The sequence below is a fragment of the Sesamum indicum genome, linkage group LG3 (genome assembly GCF_000512975.1).
Source record: "Sesamum indicum cultivar Zhongzhi No. 13 linkage group LG3, S_indicum_v1.0, whole genome shotgun sequence".
Lineage (NCBI taxonomy): Eukaryota > Viridiplantae > Streptophyta > Magnoliopsida > Lamiales > Pedaliaceae > Sesamum > Sesamum indicum.
Genome location: NC_026147.1, coordinates 1,943,307 through 1,954,696, shown reverse-complemented (window position 1 = coordinate 1,954,696; position 11,390 = coordinate 1,943,307). Strand labels below are relative to the sequence as shown.

General features: G+C 35.7%; 3 protein-coding genes across 3 annotated transcripts; 2 read left to right on the top strand and 1 right to left on the bottom strand.

Annotated features, from left to right (window-relative positions):
• Positions 1,133-2,000, top strand: LOC105157009. The gene has a single exon (XM_011073299.2). The coding sequence runs from the start codon at positions 1,333-1,335 to the stop codon at positions 1,699-1,701; it is 369 nt and encodes a 122-aa protein (XP_011071601.1). The 5' UTR covers positions 1,133-1,332; the 3' UTR covers positions 1,702-2,000.
• Positions 4,659-6,323, top strand: LOC105157008. The gene is made up of 3 exons (XM_011073298.2): positions 4,659-5,419; positions 5,553-5,702; positions 5,808-6,323. Exons 1-3 carry the CDS (start codon positions 4,748-4,750, stop codon positions 6,093-6,095), a joined length of 1,110 nt encoding a protein of 369 aa, XP_011071600.1. The 5' UTR covers positions 4,659-4,747; the 3' UTR covers positions 6,096-6,323.
• On the bottom strand, positions 6,300-9,044 carry LOC105157083 (pentatricopeptide repeat-containing protein At4g14820). The gene is made up of 2 exons (XM_011073376.2): positions 8,443-9,044; positions 6,300-7,967 (listed from the first exon to the last, which is right to left on the bottom strand). Exons 1-2 carry the CDS (start codon positions 9,039-9,041, stop codon positions 6,374-6,376), a joined length of 2,193 nt encoding a protein of 730 aa, XP_011071678.1. The 5' UTR covers positions 9,042-9,044; the 3' UTR covers positions 6,300-6,373.

Here is an 11,390-nt window from a genome sequence, read left to right as displayed (position 1 = left end):
CATAATTCCTAAAAGAATGAAGCATGTGCCTCTTACATGCCCGAATTCCCCCAACACACCCAACTTAACGGCCACACGAGCATCACGCGGTTGTTCTCATCAAATATTTAACTGCATAACGAAAAGTAAAAAACCGTTAAGTTATCCCTCCATTTTCCCACCTAACGATCACGTGAGTTTCACATAACTATATTTTTTAATTATTTAATAAATAGATTAAAAATAAGACAAAATATAAAATATTATTCTTTAAAGTGAAATCTCCGTAATAATTAGGGCCAAAAAAGTGAATAGGACTTAAGTGATAGAGACCAAAAATGAGATGTGTACGAGATAAATTATCATGAATTAGTCTTAAATTTTGCCATTCTAAGTAAACAAAAGACAAATTTATCTTGTCATGGCATATCCCCAATTTAATCATGCAATTATTTATATCGTCAATAATCCCCTCCCACAAAGTAAATATGACCCAAATAATCATAGTCCAAAGAATATCCAAAAAAGAAATCACCCTGAATTTTTTGTTTATTTTGTTTTGAATCGGCCCAGTATTAGAGTTAAAGCCCGCTATTGTAGCTAATTATGGCCGGATTGCGATCCTAAAATTATCTATACCACTTAAATCTCATCACGCTAAGTAAAAGAGACCGAAGAATAATAAATTTAAGTATTTATAGATTATTAAAATTCAATTTGGACACATATCAACCGATATTATTGAATATGAGCCGAAACTTTAAAGTATGAAAAAGTAGAGAAACAATACCAACAGAACTAAAATCAACAACCTTAGCAATGTTGAATAAATTATCCTCTACTTTTGATGGAACCACATGGATCCCTTTGAAACTAAACAAAAACTCCACCCCCCCCCCCCCCCAAACAAAAAAAAAACCCCCCCCCCCCCCCCCCATAAAAAAAAAACAGCTAAAAAAATTGGTAAGAACATGACAAAGGCAAGTAGAGAATCCAATTCATCAGCCCTCTGCTAACATTTTTTATGTTGAAAGAGAAAGGGCCACACCACTTAAGGGGCCCTCACAGACCACATTGTCTCATATTCCACTGCCCAAATTTCCCTTATAACATGGAGAAAATTATGGCTGATTTAATTTCCCTGACTATAAAACCTCTCTCCTTCTTCTGCCCCTCTTCACACTCCAACCACACACACACACTCACAATTCTTTCCTCAGTTTCTTGCAAAGGAAAAGGAAAAAAAGACAACATAGAAATGCTGTGGAATTTTTCTTGAATTTGTTCATATATGTCAGTTGAAACCTTTGTCTGTTTTTCCTTTGTTTGAGAAAAGACAGGAGATTAGGAAAGATGGACATAGAATTGGTGAAGTGTGAGTGTTGTGGGCTGAAGGAGGACTGCACACAGGACTACATAAGTAAAGTGAAAGCAAATTTTGATGGGAAATGGCTGTGTGGTCTGTGTTCAGAGGCTGTAAGAGATGAGGTTAATAGAGCTGGGAAGAAGCAATCTGGGATGGAAGAGGCTGTTAAGGCACACATGTCGTTTTGTCGTAAGTATAAATCGAATCCGGCAGTTAAAGTCGCAGATGGGATGAGGCAGATGCTGAGGAGAAGGTCGGGGGATATGTCGACGTCTCCGTCCTCGTCCAAGAAATATTCAAGATCAGCAAGCACATCACGAATGGGATATCATGACTCCACATTCTCTTACTACTAAGTCATATAGGAACCAAAAATTTGAGGCGGCCCTCCAAGATTTTGGTTGAAATAAATAAGGTATATGTCTATCATTCTTGATAAATTCTCATCTTGTCTGATTTTGTACAGGGAGGTCAATTCAGTTGAGGCTGCTACCTGGTTTTTGTTCTTGTCCTTTTATTTTCTTACTTATCTACTGTATTTGAAATCCTTCTCCTCTTTAGACAAAAGAGATAGTTCAAATTTTGAGGGAAAGTGATTTTGAGTTTCATTTTGGATCATACACACCATTCCCATCAACTGAAATCTATTCGGAAATGCATAGTGATGAGTAATAGCATAGACATGCAGAACTACTCCTACGTCGTCCATGATCGCTCAAGTTTCTCTTATTACCTGATTCGAGGTTTCTATTATTAGGACAGAATCATCATACTATCTCCACGGACGGCCAACCGACAACTAGGTGTAACTAGAGAGCTCAGGCAACATTGGGACAGACTTCCCCATCACATCCACTACTTTTTTCTTTCCTTCATCAACAAAAGGATCCTCCAAATCTCTTTTGAAAAGAAAAGAGAGAGAGGGAGAGAGAGAGAGAGAGAGAGAGAGAGAGAGGAATCTGTAACATGCATTAAACTAAAATATAAAAGGTCAACTTCCCACTTAACCAGAAAAGAGTTCATAAAAAGTTATGCTACAAAGCTTTAGTTAGTGTAATAATAGTGCTTGATAATGTACCTAATTTCTGACTCAAAGATTTTGCTCTGAGTTGCATCACCATGATCTTTGAGATCATGAATCAGATGAAGCTTCGATCGAATTGATAGCCGTCCGATGGAGCATAGACAACGCTAATCCACCTGCATAATATCCACCCCACAAGATGAGTGATGATCATTGAGTAGAGCATTTCTTTCTCCAACTGATTAGTTTACCAACTTGGTCAAGACAAAGACAATATTAAATTTTGTCAACAAACTCAACTAACTCCTCAACTTGATGTAATGATTTCAGCAGTATCTCTTTCCACAAAGCAGACGTAAAGAGAATCAAGCAGATCATCAAAGATAAGCTTCATCTGTCCTCAAATCTTCTGATGATGAATGTGGGACTAACAATCTTCCTAAGACGTACGTATCGTTCTGTTGTAAGAGTAACCGAATTAAACAATTCATCTGAGACGATAAACTGAGCGTTGAGATTTTAAGACATCACTGATTCTTGTTTACTACCAAACAAACAGGACAAAACATAACATTAATACCAAGAAAAAGATATGTAAATCCATGAATCATGTCATGTCTGCATAATGTAGGACGTCCCACTATTAACGTGCCATGATTTACACCGTTTGATAATCCTAGATCAACTCAAAAATGAACAAGTTCCCTTTTACTTGAAATTTTCGGACCACTACTTTCTAACCTTAATAGCTGTCTGTTTTTCGCATGATTGGAAAACGTTGACATTCGTTCCAGATGCCGGTATATGATGCTTTCTTGCTTTTAATCTTTTGTCGATCGCATACAGAAGAAGGCAGCTACTCTTCTCTCTGTTGCTCTTGAAGTTTACTCCGAGCAATTGTCGATCGATATCATAAGACAAATGCAGTATTAATTTTGTTGAAAACTGGATTTCAAGATACATAGACAACTACAACAGACAATGAGTGTATATGGAACATTATGCAGATTTTGTTCTCTGTAAGACGTTCTTGACATTGAGTCATTAGTTGCACTAACCAAATTATTTTTCTTCACTGTAACAGGAGCTGACACAAGAAAGAGGGAAAAAGCAAAATAAGCTAAATTATATTTTTAGTCCTGTAAAAATTAGAATTTGCATTTTCATCCCATACTTTCGAGTTGTGATAGTATACTCCGCCCTAATTCCACATTTTATCCAATTGGATGAATATCAACAGAAATTATTAAATTTTTCTATCCCACATTTTATTTAGGCATAATTACATAGTACTCCTCTAGAATTTGGTATAATTAGACATAAATCCCCTGTAACTTGAAAAATTACATCTAATTCCCTTAATATTTATTTTTGTATAGTAAATAGATCCCCATTTGTCAAAATTTACTTTTGTTGATATTAGCAGGAAAAATTCATATTTACTCTCAATTGACTTATTATTCACTTATTGCAAGTCAAACAAATTTTCTCAAACTAAATATTATTAAGGCTTGATAACTTATCCTACTTTTTGGTTGTGATAGTATAATCCGGCTCTGATCCTATATTTTATCCAATCGAGAAAATACTAATAGAAATTATTCATCTATTTTAGGGATAATTACATTTAGACCCTCTTTTGAAATACAAAATTACATTTTTTTCAAAAAATTTAAAATTACACTTATACCCCTGTAAAATTTTACTTTTTACACCTGACTTTCTTTTATCAGAATTTAGACGAAAAATAGCGTATATTACACTTATCATTTTATAAGTACAAAACAATACACGAAAATATTAAATGAGGAGCAAAATAAAAAATTTATGTAATTTTTTTTTGCTACCGTTACCATTTTTAGTCAAAATCCTAGGAAGGAAGTCGAGTGTAAACGACAAATTTTCGAAGAGAATATAAATATAAATTTTTAAAAATATATATATATAATTTTACATTTTCAAATAAAGTTTAGGTATAACCAATCCTTTATTCTCCATATATATATTTTAAAAAAAACTCTTTATTCTAGCCCGCATTTTATCCAACAGGCTCTATCAATCATTTATTTCACACAGAAAAGAAGTTCACGGGCCTTTAAATTTAAAACTTTGGAAGGAGAAAAGAGTAAAAGAGCAAGCAAGGAGGAGAAAATGGATTGAAATTGTAATAAATCAAAAGGTTTTAGGGGCAAAACGGTCATTTTGTCTTTCCTGCTCTCTTGTCCTACTCCAACGGCTGCTTAAATTGAAACCTTTCTCACTCGACCGTTAGATTCAAAATTTGAAAAGAAAACCCACAGCATTTTCTTGGTTTCTCTATACCAAGTCCGAGGAAAACTAATCAAAGTTCCAACGGAGACATTCAAATCCCAGGAAAAATGATTGCAAGAAAACAGAAAACCGTCGAAGCAACCATGAAACCAGTGATGCTCACTCCAAATTCCTCTGTGAAGTCCAGCATCACGGTGGACAGCAACCCATCAGAAACACGAGACAGTTTTTACTTCCCAGGATGCAGGAAGGATGCAAATTGCAACTGCGAGATCTGCATTGCCAGCATAAACGCGACTCTTGATTTGATGCCGCAGAGTATGCATAGAAGCTCTGTCACAAGATTCTCTGCCTCGAGGCCTGTGATTTCAAGAAGCCCTATTTCGTTCGGCACTTCGTCTGCTGATCTTTCGACCCCGAAATCAAGCGCTCGGACAAGGACTCTGGCTGCATCTCCGCCTCCCGGTTCGACTGAGAGGACAGGTCTTGAGGAGAAGGTGGAGAGCGAAAAGAAGGAGTTGGGACATGGGGTCCTTGTGGTGAGAGTATTTTGGGTTTTGATCTTGGTTCTTGGGGTGGAATATGGGTTTTCTTGGCTGGTGTCTGGGGTTATGAAGCCTAGATTGTCGCTGGATATTGTGAAGAATTTGGGTGCAAACTCGCGGGATTTCAAGAGTTTGGGTAGAAGGTTTCATTTCTTGAAGAATGAGTTAGAGGGTTTGGTTGGTAAGGAGGTCTCAAGCTGCAGTTCTGATAATTCCTTGTGGAGAATCAATCAGGTTTACTGCTGAATCTTTCGGCTCATGTGTTGAGTGTTTTGTGAGTCACTGTGTGTGAAAGAACTTTGATTTCTCCATTTTTATTTGATCTTTTTGTTTCCTTGCTTGAGGTTTACTGTGAATCCAATTTTAGGATGGTTTATTGCTGCATTCACGGTGTGTGCTTTACAAATCCATGATCGAGGAGGTAAGCATTTGGGGATGGCCATTGCAAGCTGCTGGATTGCTCAAAGCAGAATTTTCTTCACGATCGTTTAGCATTATATCGGGACGAGTTGCAGAGGTAACACAACTTACAAGTTGCATGATATATGTAACTACGACTGCATGTTATATATCGACTAAGTTTCTTGTAAGATTTTGTCATTTGTGCATCATTTTGTTATAGTGGTCCAATGTGGAAGCCAAGTATTTCATACCGAGGGCTAGTAATAGTTCGTGGGAGCAAGGAAAATGGACCGCCTCTGTGGTGCAGTTGGACCCAAATACTTGGATCCTTGAGTATAAACGGAGCTTTCTCATGGACAACCCAAAACTGGTTTCGGCTGCAGGGGAGTTCTTGAAGATCAGGCTAACAAGAGAGATTAAAAGGATGATGCAGGAATTCTGGCTGCTATCTGTGTTTGGAAGCCAAGATTTTGATTATACAGAAAGGAGTATCCCAATCCCTACTTAAGACATGAGAGAGCATGTGATTCTCATTCCTTGTGAGAATCTTTTGATGTTATAGTAATTTCTTTGGCTCTAGAGACAATACGAGTTAGGTGCAGCTGGTTTATGTTTCAGCAGTTGTTCATTGATATATTGTTGATGAGTACCACTTTTACTTCAACAAGGCAACATATGGATATTATAGAAATGATGCAGAAATAGATTGCAATGGATAGAATCCAAGATTTATATACATATATTCACTGTTTTATCTCAATGTTATGGAACAATTTTACTTGATTCTCACCAGTAGTCCTTGCAAGAACACGAACCATCTCTACAATGGTGAAATCTAGTTCTATCTCTTACGATGATTTCCACATTGAACACCTTTGATGCCTTCTTCATAAAGTTGTGGCAGTCCTCACAGATTCTGAGGTTCTTGATTATACGGATGCAGGATTGTTTTTCCCTGCTTATTAGTCCGTAACACAGAGCTAATTTCTCGCTGTGCCAAAGTACAACCTCTTTCTTTTCATCTTCATCTAAGTCTACCAAAACACTGCTGGTATTTGGAGTGTAGCCTGCTTGTTTCAGCTTGTCAACAACCTCATCTAACTTCACATAAATTTCATCTGTTTGTTTATGTTTTTTATCTGCGGTCAAAAACTCATGTATCTCATTATCCATTTCAATCATACTGCGTCCTTGTTGCTTTGATATGCCTTTATGTCTCATGAATTGTCTCACCGCTCCAACATTTTCCCACCTTTTCTCTTTCGCATAGATGTTTGATAAGAAGATATGGGCCCCATCGTGGTCAGGATCTAACTCGAGAAGACGTTTTGCAGCAAATTCTCCTAATTCAAACTCACCATGGATCCGGCAGGCAGCCATCAGGGATCCCCAGATGACAACATTTGGGGCCATTGGCATACTCTCAACAAGTTCCAGGGCATCTGCAAGGTGATTAGCTCGACCATACAAATCTACCATGCATCCATAATGTTCTAATCTGGGTGTAATTCCATATTCGTTTACCATTTTTTCAAATGCTTTTTGTCCCTCTTCAACTAATCCTGCATGGCTACAAGCATAAAGAACACCCACAAATGTAATCCAGTTGGGTTCCACATTTTCAAGTTTCATCTGTTGAAAATGTTTCAGGGAATTATCCACATCTCCATGGATAGCAAATGCACTGATCATGCTGGTCCAAGATATGACATTTTTCCTATGCATCCGACCAAAAACTTCTTTTGCTTCCTCAAGACTTCCACATTTGGCATACATATCGATGAGGGCATTATTTATAGGCAGAGCTTTCCCAAATCCATTGTCAGTCACATATAGATGGATCTTTTTGGCTTGATCCAATGCACCAAGATGTGCACATGCTGAGATAACACTTAAAATGGTAACTTGGTCAGGTTTAATTCCATGTCGCAGCATTTCATGAAATATCTTAAGAGCTTCTTGAGGCTTATCACTATCAGCATAACCAGAAATCATTGCACTCCAACACACCAAATCCTTATCAACCATTTCATCAAACACTAATCGAGCAGCTTCAACATTGCCAACTTTTGAGTACCCAGAGATCATGGCAGTTGAGGCCACAACATTAGTTGGCTTCAACTTATCATACAAACTTTGTGCCATGTCCATGGCGCCTGAACTTGCATACATGTTCACAAGTACACTCTGTAAATGAGAGTCAATCACAATGTTATTATCGGATATGAACCCATGCACTAGTTTTCCAACATCCAAATTTCCAAAACGGCTGCATGCAGAAAGAATGGTGGTAAAAATTCTCTCATCTGGTTCCACTTTTGAGCCCTTCATCTCTTCCAGCAAGGCCAGTACATCATCAAAAAGCTGGCTTTGGCAATACCTGTTTGAATATGTACACAAAATCACAATCAGGAAACACCCAATCTAGATCTAACCATTTCAAATCTGAAGTCCCTCTTAGTTTTACTTACTAAAAAGTAGCAACCTCAGTGTGTTGACTATGTACATAAATAGAATTTGATCTTCCAATCATTACACCTCATAAGTTTATAGCAAAAGCAAGATGAAACGACACATTCCATTATGAAAAATATGCTTCGTTTTAGGTAGCAGATTATCACTATTATCCAAGTATGTGCTATAAAAAATCCTGTTTGATTTTAAAGATGGCGGCATCCTTTCCATCTATAACATAATACAAATGATACATTTCCACTTCTATAGAAATGATGCATGATGTAGTTCATAAAGGTAAATCATGAAATTTAATAGTGAAAAACTTCACACTTCAGAAAACGCAAGAAAATTACACTGACTAAAAAATTTATCGACACATCCTTAAAAAACAAACTCACCCGTCTATCATAATAGTCCAAGAGACAACATCTTTATACGACATTTTATCAAACACAAGACGGGCCTCCGAAATGAGCCCACAAGCAGCGTACATCCCCACTAACGCTGTTTCCACAAAAGGGTCGGAGTCGAACCCAAGTTTCGCGGCTAACCCATGAATCATTTTCCCTTCACTGAGCGCCATAGCTTTTGACGCCGCCTTCAGTAACAGCGGAAAGCTGAACCTGTCAATGGGGAAAGCTTTTTTCTGCATTGTTTGGAAAAAGATGAGCGTCTCATCGGCATTGTTCGAGCGGGAGAGGTGTTTGAGGAGCTTGCTCGAGAGTTGGGGCGGTGGTTGGCGTTGGGCGGGGATAGAGGAAAGGAGTGACAAAGCGTATGAAGGGTAGGAGAGGGAACAGAGGATGAGGTTGAAGAGGTGATGGTGGTGGTGCCCGTGGTGTGGATTCCTGAGGAGGTGAGCATGGATTTGTTTGAGGTGGGGGAGAGAGGTGGCGGTGGAGATGAGCTTGTTGAAGTTGGCTTGGGGGAGGGCCGTGGCGGCGGCGGCGGCGGGGTAGTGAGGGTGGAGAGGCGTGGAGAGGAGGGGCTGGGCCATGAGGATGAAATATGTTTGATAAAAGAAATGGAGGGAAATCTCTCACTTTGTTCTTATAAAAAAAATAAGTTAAAAAACAATAAAATAAAATCATTACCCTAATTTAAATTTAAGATTAATTTCTAAAAGATTATTTAGATTCATTTTGTTGAATACATAAGATTGGCTTCAATATATTTTTTGCTTTAATTCAAACCAATTTCAGCTCAACTTGTCCTAATTTTGTAATGAATTATAAATTATTGAGAAATTACAACGTGTTTTCTTGAAATTCGACGTAAAGACAAATATTTTTTATTATTTGAAAAATTATAAATATTTTTTAATATTTGATAAAATTTCTTTGATAGAGACGGATTGTCAACTTGGATCTTGTCGTATTTTTCTTTAAAAAGAAATTGAACGAAGTGAATGGAAAAAATTTAAATATTATATTAAAAAGAATATCCAAGTAGTCCATAAAAATTTAAAAAAAAATAAATAAATAAAATTATAATACATAGTCCACAATATTATTTTGATCAGTTCACATAAAAAATTATGAAAACTTAACAAAAACTAACGAATTAAGCTAATTGCTATCCCGCCGTTAAAATCATGGGGGTATTAGTAATTTTTTTAAACAACGAAAAAATATTTGTAATTATATCAAACATTAATAGAGTTCGTTGTAATTCACCATAAATTGTATATAAAATTATTGAATTGTTTGAGTTCGAATTTTACTCATTTTATATATAAAAGACGGAATTAGTTCATGATTAAATCAAATTCACTAGCGATCTATAATATTTGATAAAATTTAAATAAATTTGAACAATTATATCATATTCAATGGGATTTATTAGCTCGTATATCCAAAAAAAAAATCTATCTTTACGAATGCTAATGGGGCGGGTTTGCCAAAATCTGGGACCCGCCCTTTCCAAAAAAATCTTAAACCCGAACCCAAATTCGGGACCTATCAAGATTGGACTTGATAGATCCAATTAATATTTTTTAAAAATAAATAATACTATCATAATTTTATAAATATGAGACAATAATATTATTGAAATATTAATATTTTTTTATCAATTTATATATGCATGTTATAGACATTAAAATATTAAAAAAAATAGAATGTGTGTTACTTATGTAAACATTATAATACTTATAAATTTTATATCATTATTTTAATTCATAAAAACATCAAGTTTATGTATTATATGTAAGCATAAAAAATATTTATATTTTTTTTGTTTATGTACAAAGTATTTTATATAAGTATACATAAAATATACAAAATAGAAACATTAATTAGAACAGATTCGAGTCCAAACCACTAAAATCCAGACCGATCTCGAGGCCTATTTAAAACTGCAAAACCCGTCTCAACCAAGGTGGATCCGGATTTAATTCATTTAAAAAATAATATTTCTATAATGAAAATATTGCAAAAACAAAGGATATAAGACTTTGTAAAATCAATTCAAGAAAATGTAGTAATTGTAATCTCTCATGAAACGGTTTGAGCATAGTTTTGGAACGGTTTCAATATTACAGAAATCCTCAAGGTATCTATTATGGTATAAAATATTTATATGAAAAGATACATTTACGATGGCTAATATAAAAGTACGATGTTGCCCTCCAATTAGTTGCCTGTATGTGGTTGTTGTTTTCTAGTTATGGATAATTTGGTAATTCGATTGAACTATCAAAATGGTGTGGTCCTCCTTTGGTGATATCCATTTTATCCTTCAACATTTTTTCTTTCGTTTAAGATGGCTGGTGCAAAAGTACAACTTCGCCCTCCAATTAATGTGGTTGTGGTTTTTTGGTTGAGGATGTTTTGGTAATTTGATTAAACTACCAAGGTTATGCGGCCGTCCTCCAACGAAAAGTTTATGTTATACATCAATTTTTTTCCCCTTTTATTTATAATGACTGATACAAAAGTACGACTTCACCATCCAATTAACTGTTTGCAGCATGGTTGTCGTTTTCTGGTTACAGGTGATTTAAACTATCAAAATCGTGTGGTCCTCCTTCCGTGAAAAGTTTATTTTATCCTTGGATGTTTTTCCTTTTATTTATGATGACTAGTATAAAAGTACGGCTTCGCCCTCCAATTAATTGTTTGCATGCAGTTGAGTTTTCTTTTTTTTTTTTTTTTTGTTACGGATAATTTGATAATTCGTTTGAACTATCAACGTCATGTGGCCCTCTTCCAACAAAAAATCTATGTTATCCAACTTATTCTTGACAATTTTTCTTTCATTTATGATGACTGATATAAAAGTACGATTTTACCCTCCAATTAATTATCTACATGTAGTTGTCGGTTTTTTTTTTATTACGGGTAAT

Bases quoted from the DNA above. Each gene is read 5' to 3' on its own strand.
- LOC105157009 (XM_011073299.2), top strand. From the start codon at position 1,333: ATGGACATAGAATTGGTGAAGTGTGAGTGTTGTGGGCTGAAGGAGGAC.
- LOC105157008 (XM_011073298.2), top strand. From the start codon at position 4,748: ATGATTGCAAGAAAACAGAAAACCGTCGAAGCAACCATGAAACCAGTG. The intron at 5,420-5,552 runs GTTTACTGCTGA...ATCCAATTTTAG, and splicing joins CCTTGTGGAGAATCAATCAG to GATGGTTTATTGCTGCATTC. The intron at 5,703-5,807 runs GTAACACAACTT...ATTTTGTTATAG, and splicing joins TATCGGGACGAGTTGCAGAG to TGGTCCAATGTGGAAGCCAA.
- LOC105157083 (XM_011073376.2), bottom strand. From the start codon at position 9,041: ATGGCCCAGCCCCTCCTCTCCACGCCTCTCCACCCTCACTACCCCGCC. The intron at 7,968-8,442 runs GTGAGTTTGTTT...ATATTCAAACAG, and splicing joins TGGACTATTATGATAGACGG to GTATTGCCAAAGCCAGCTTT.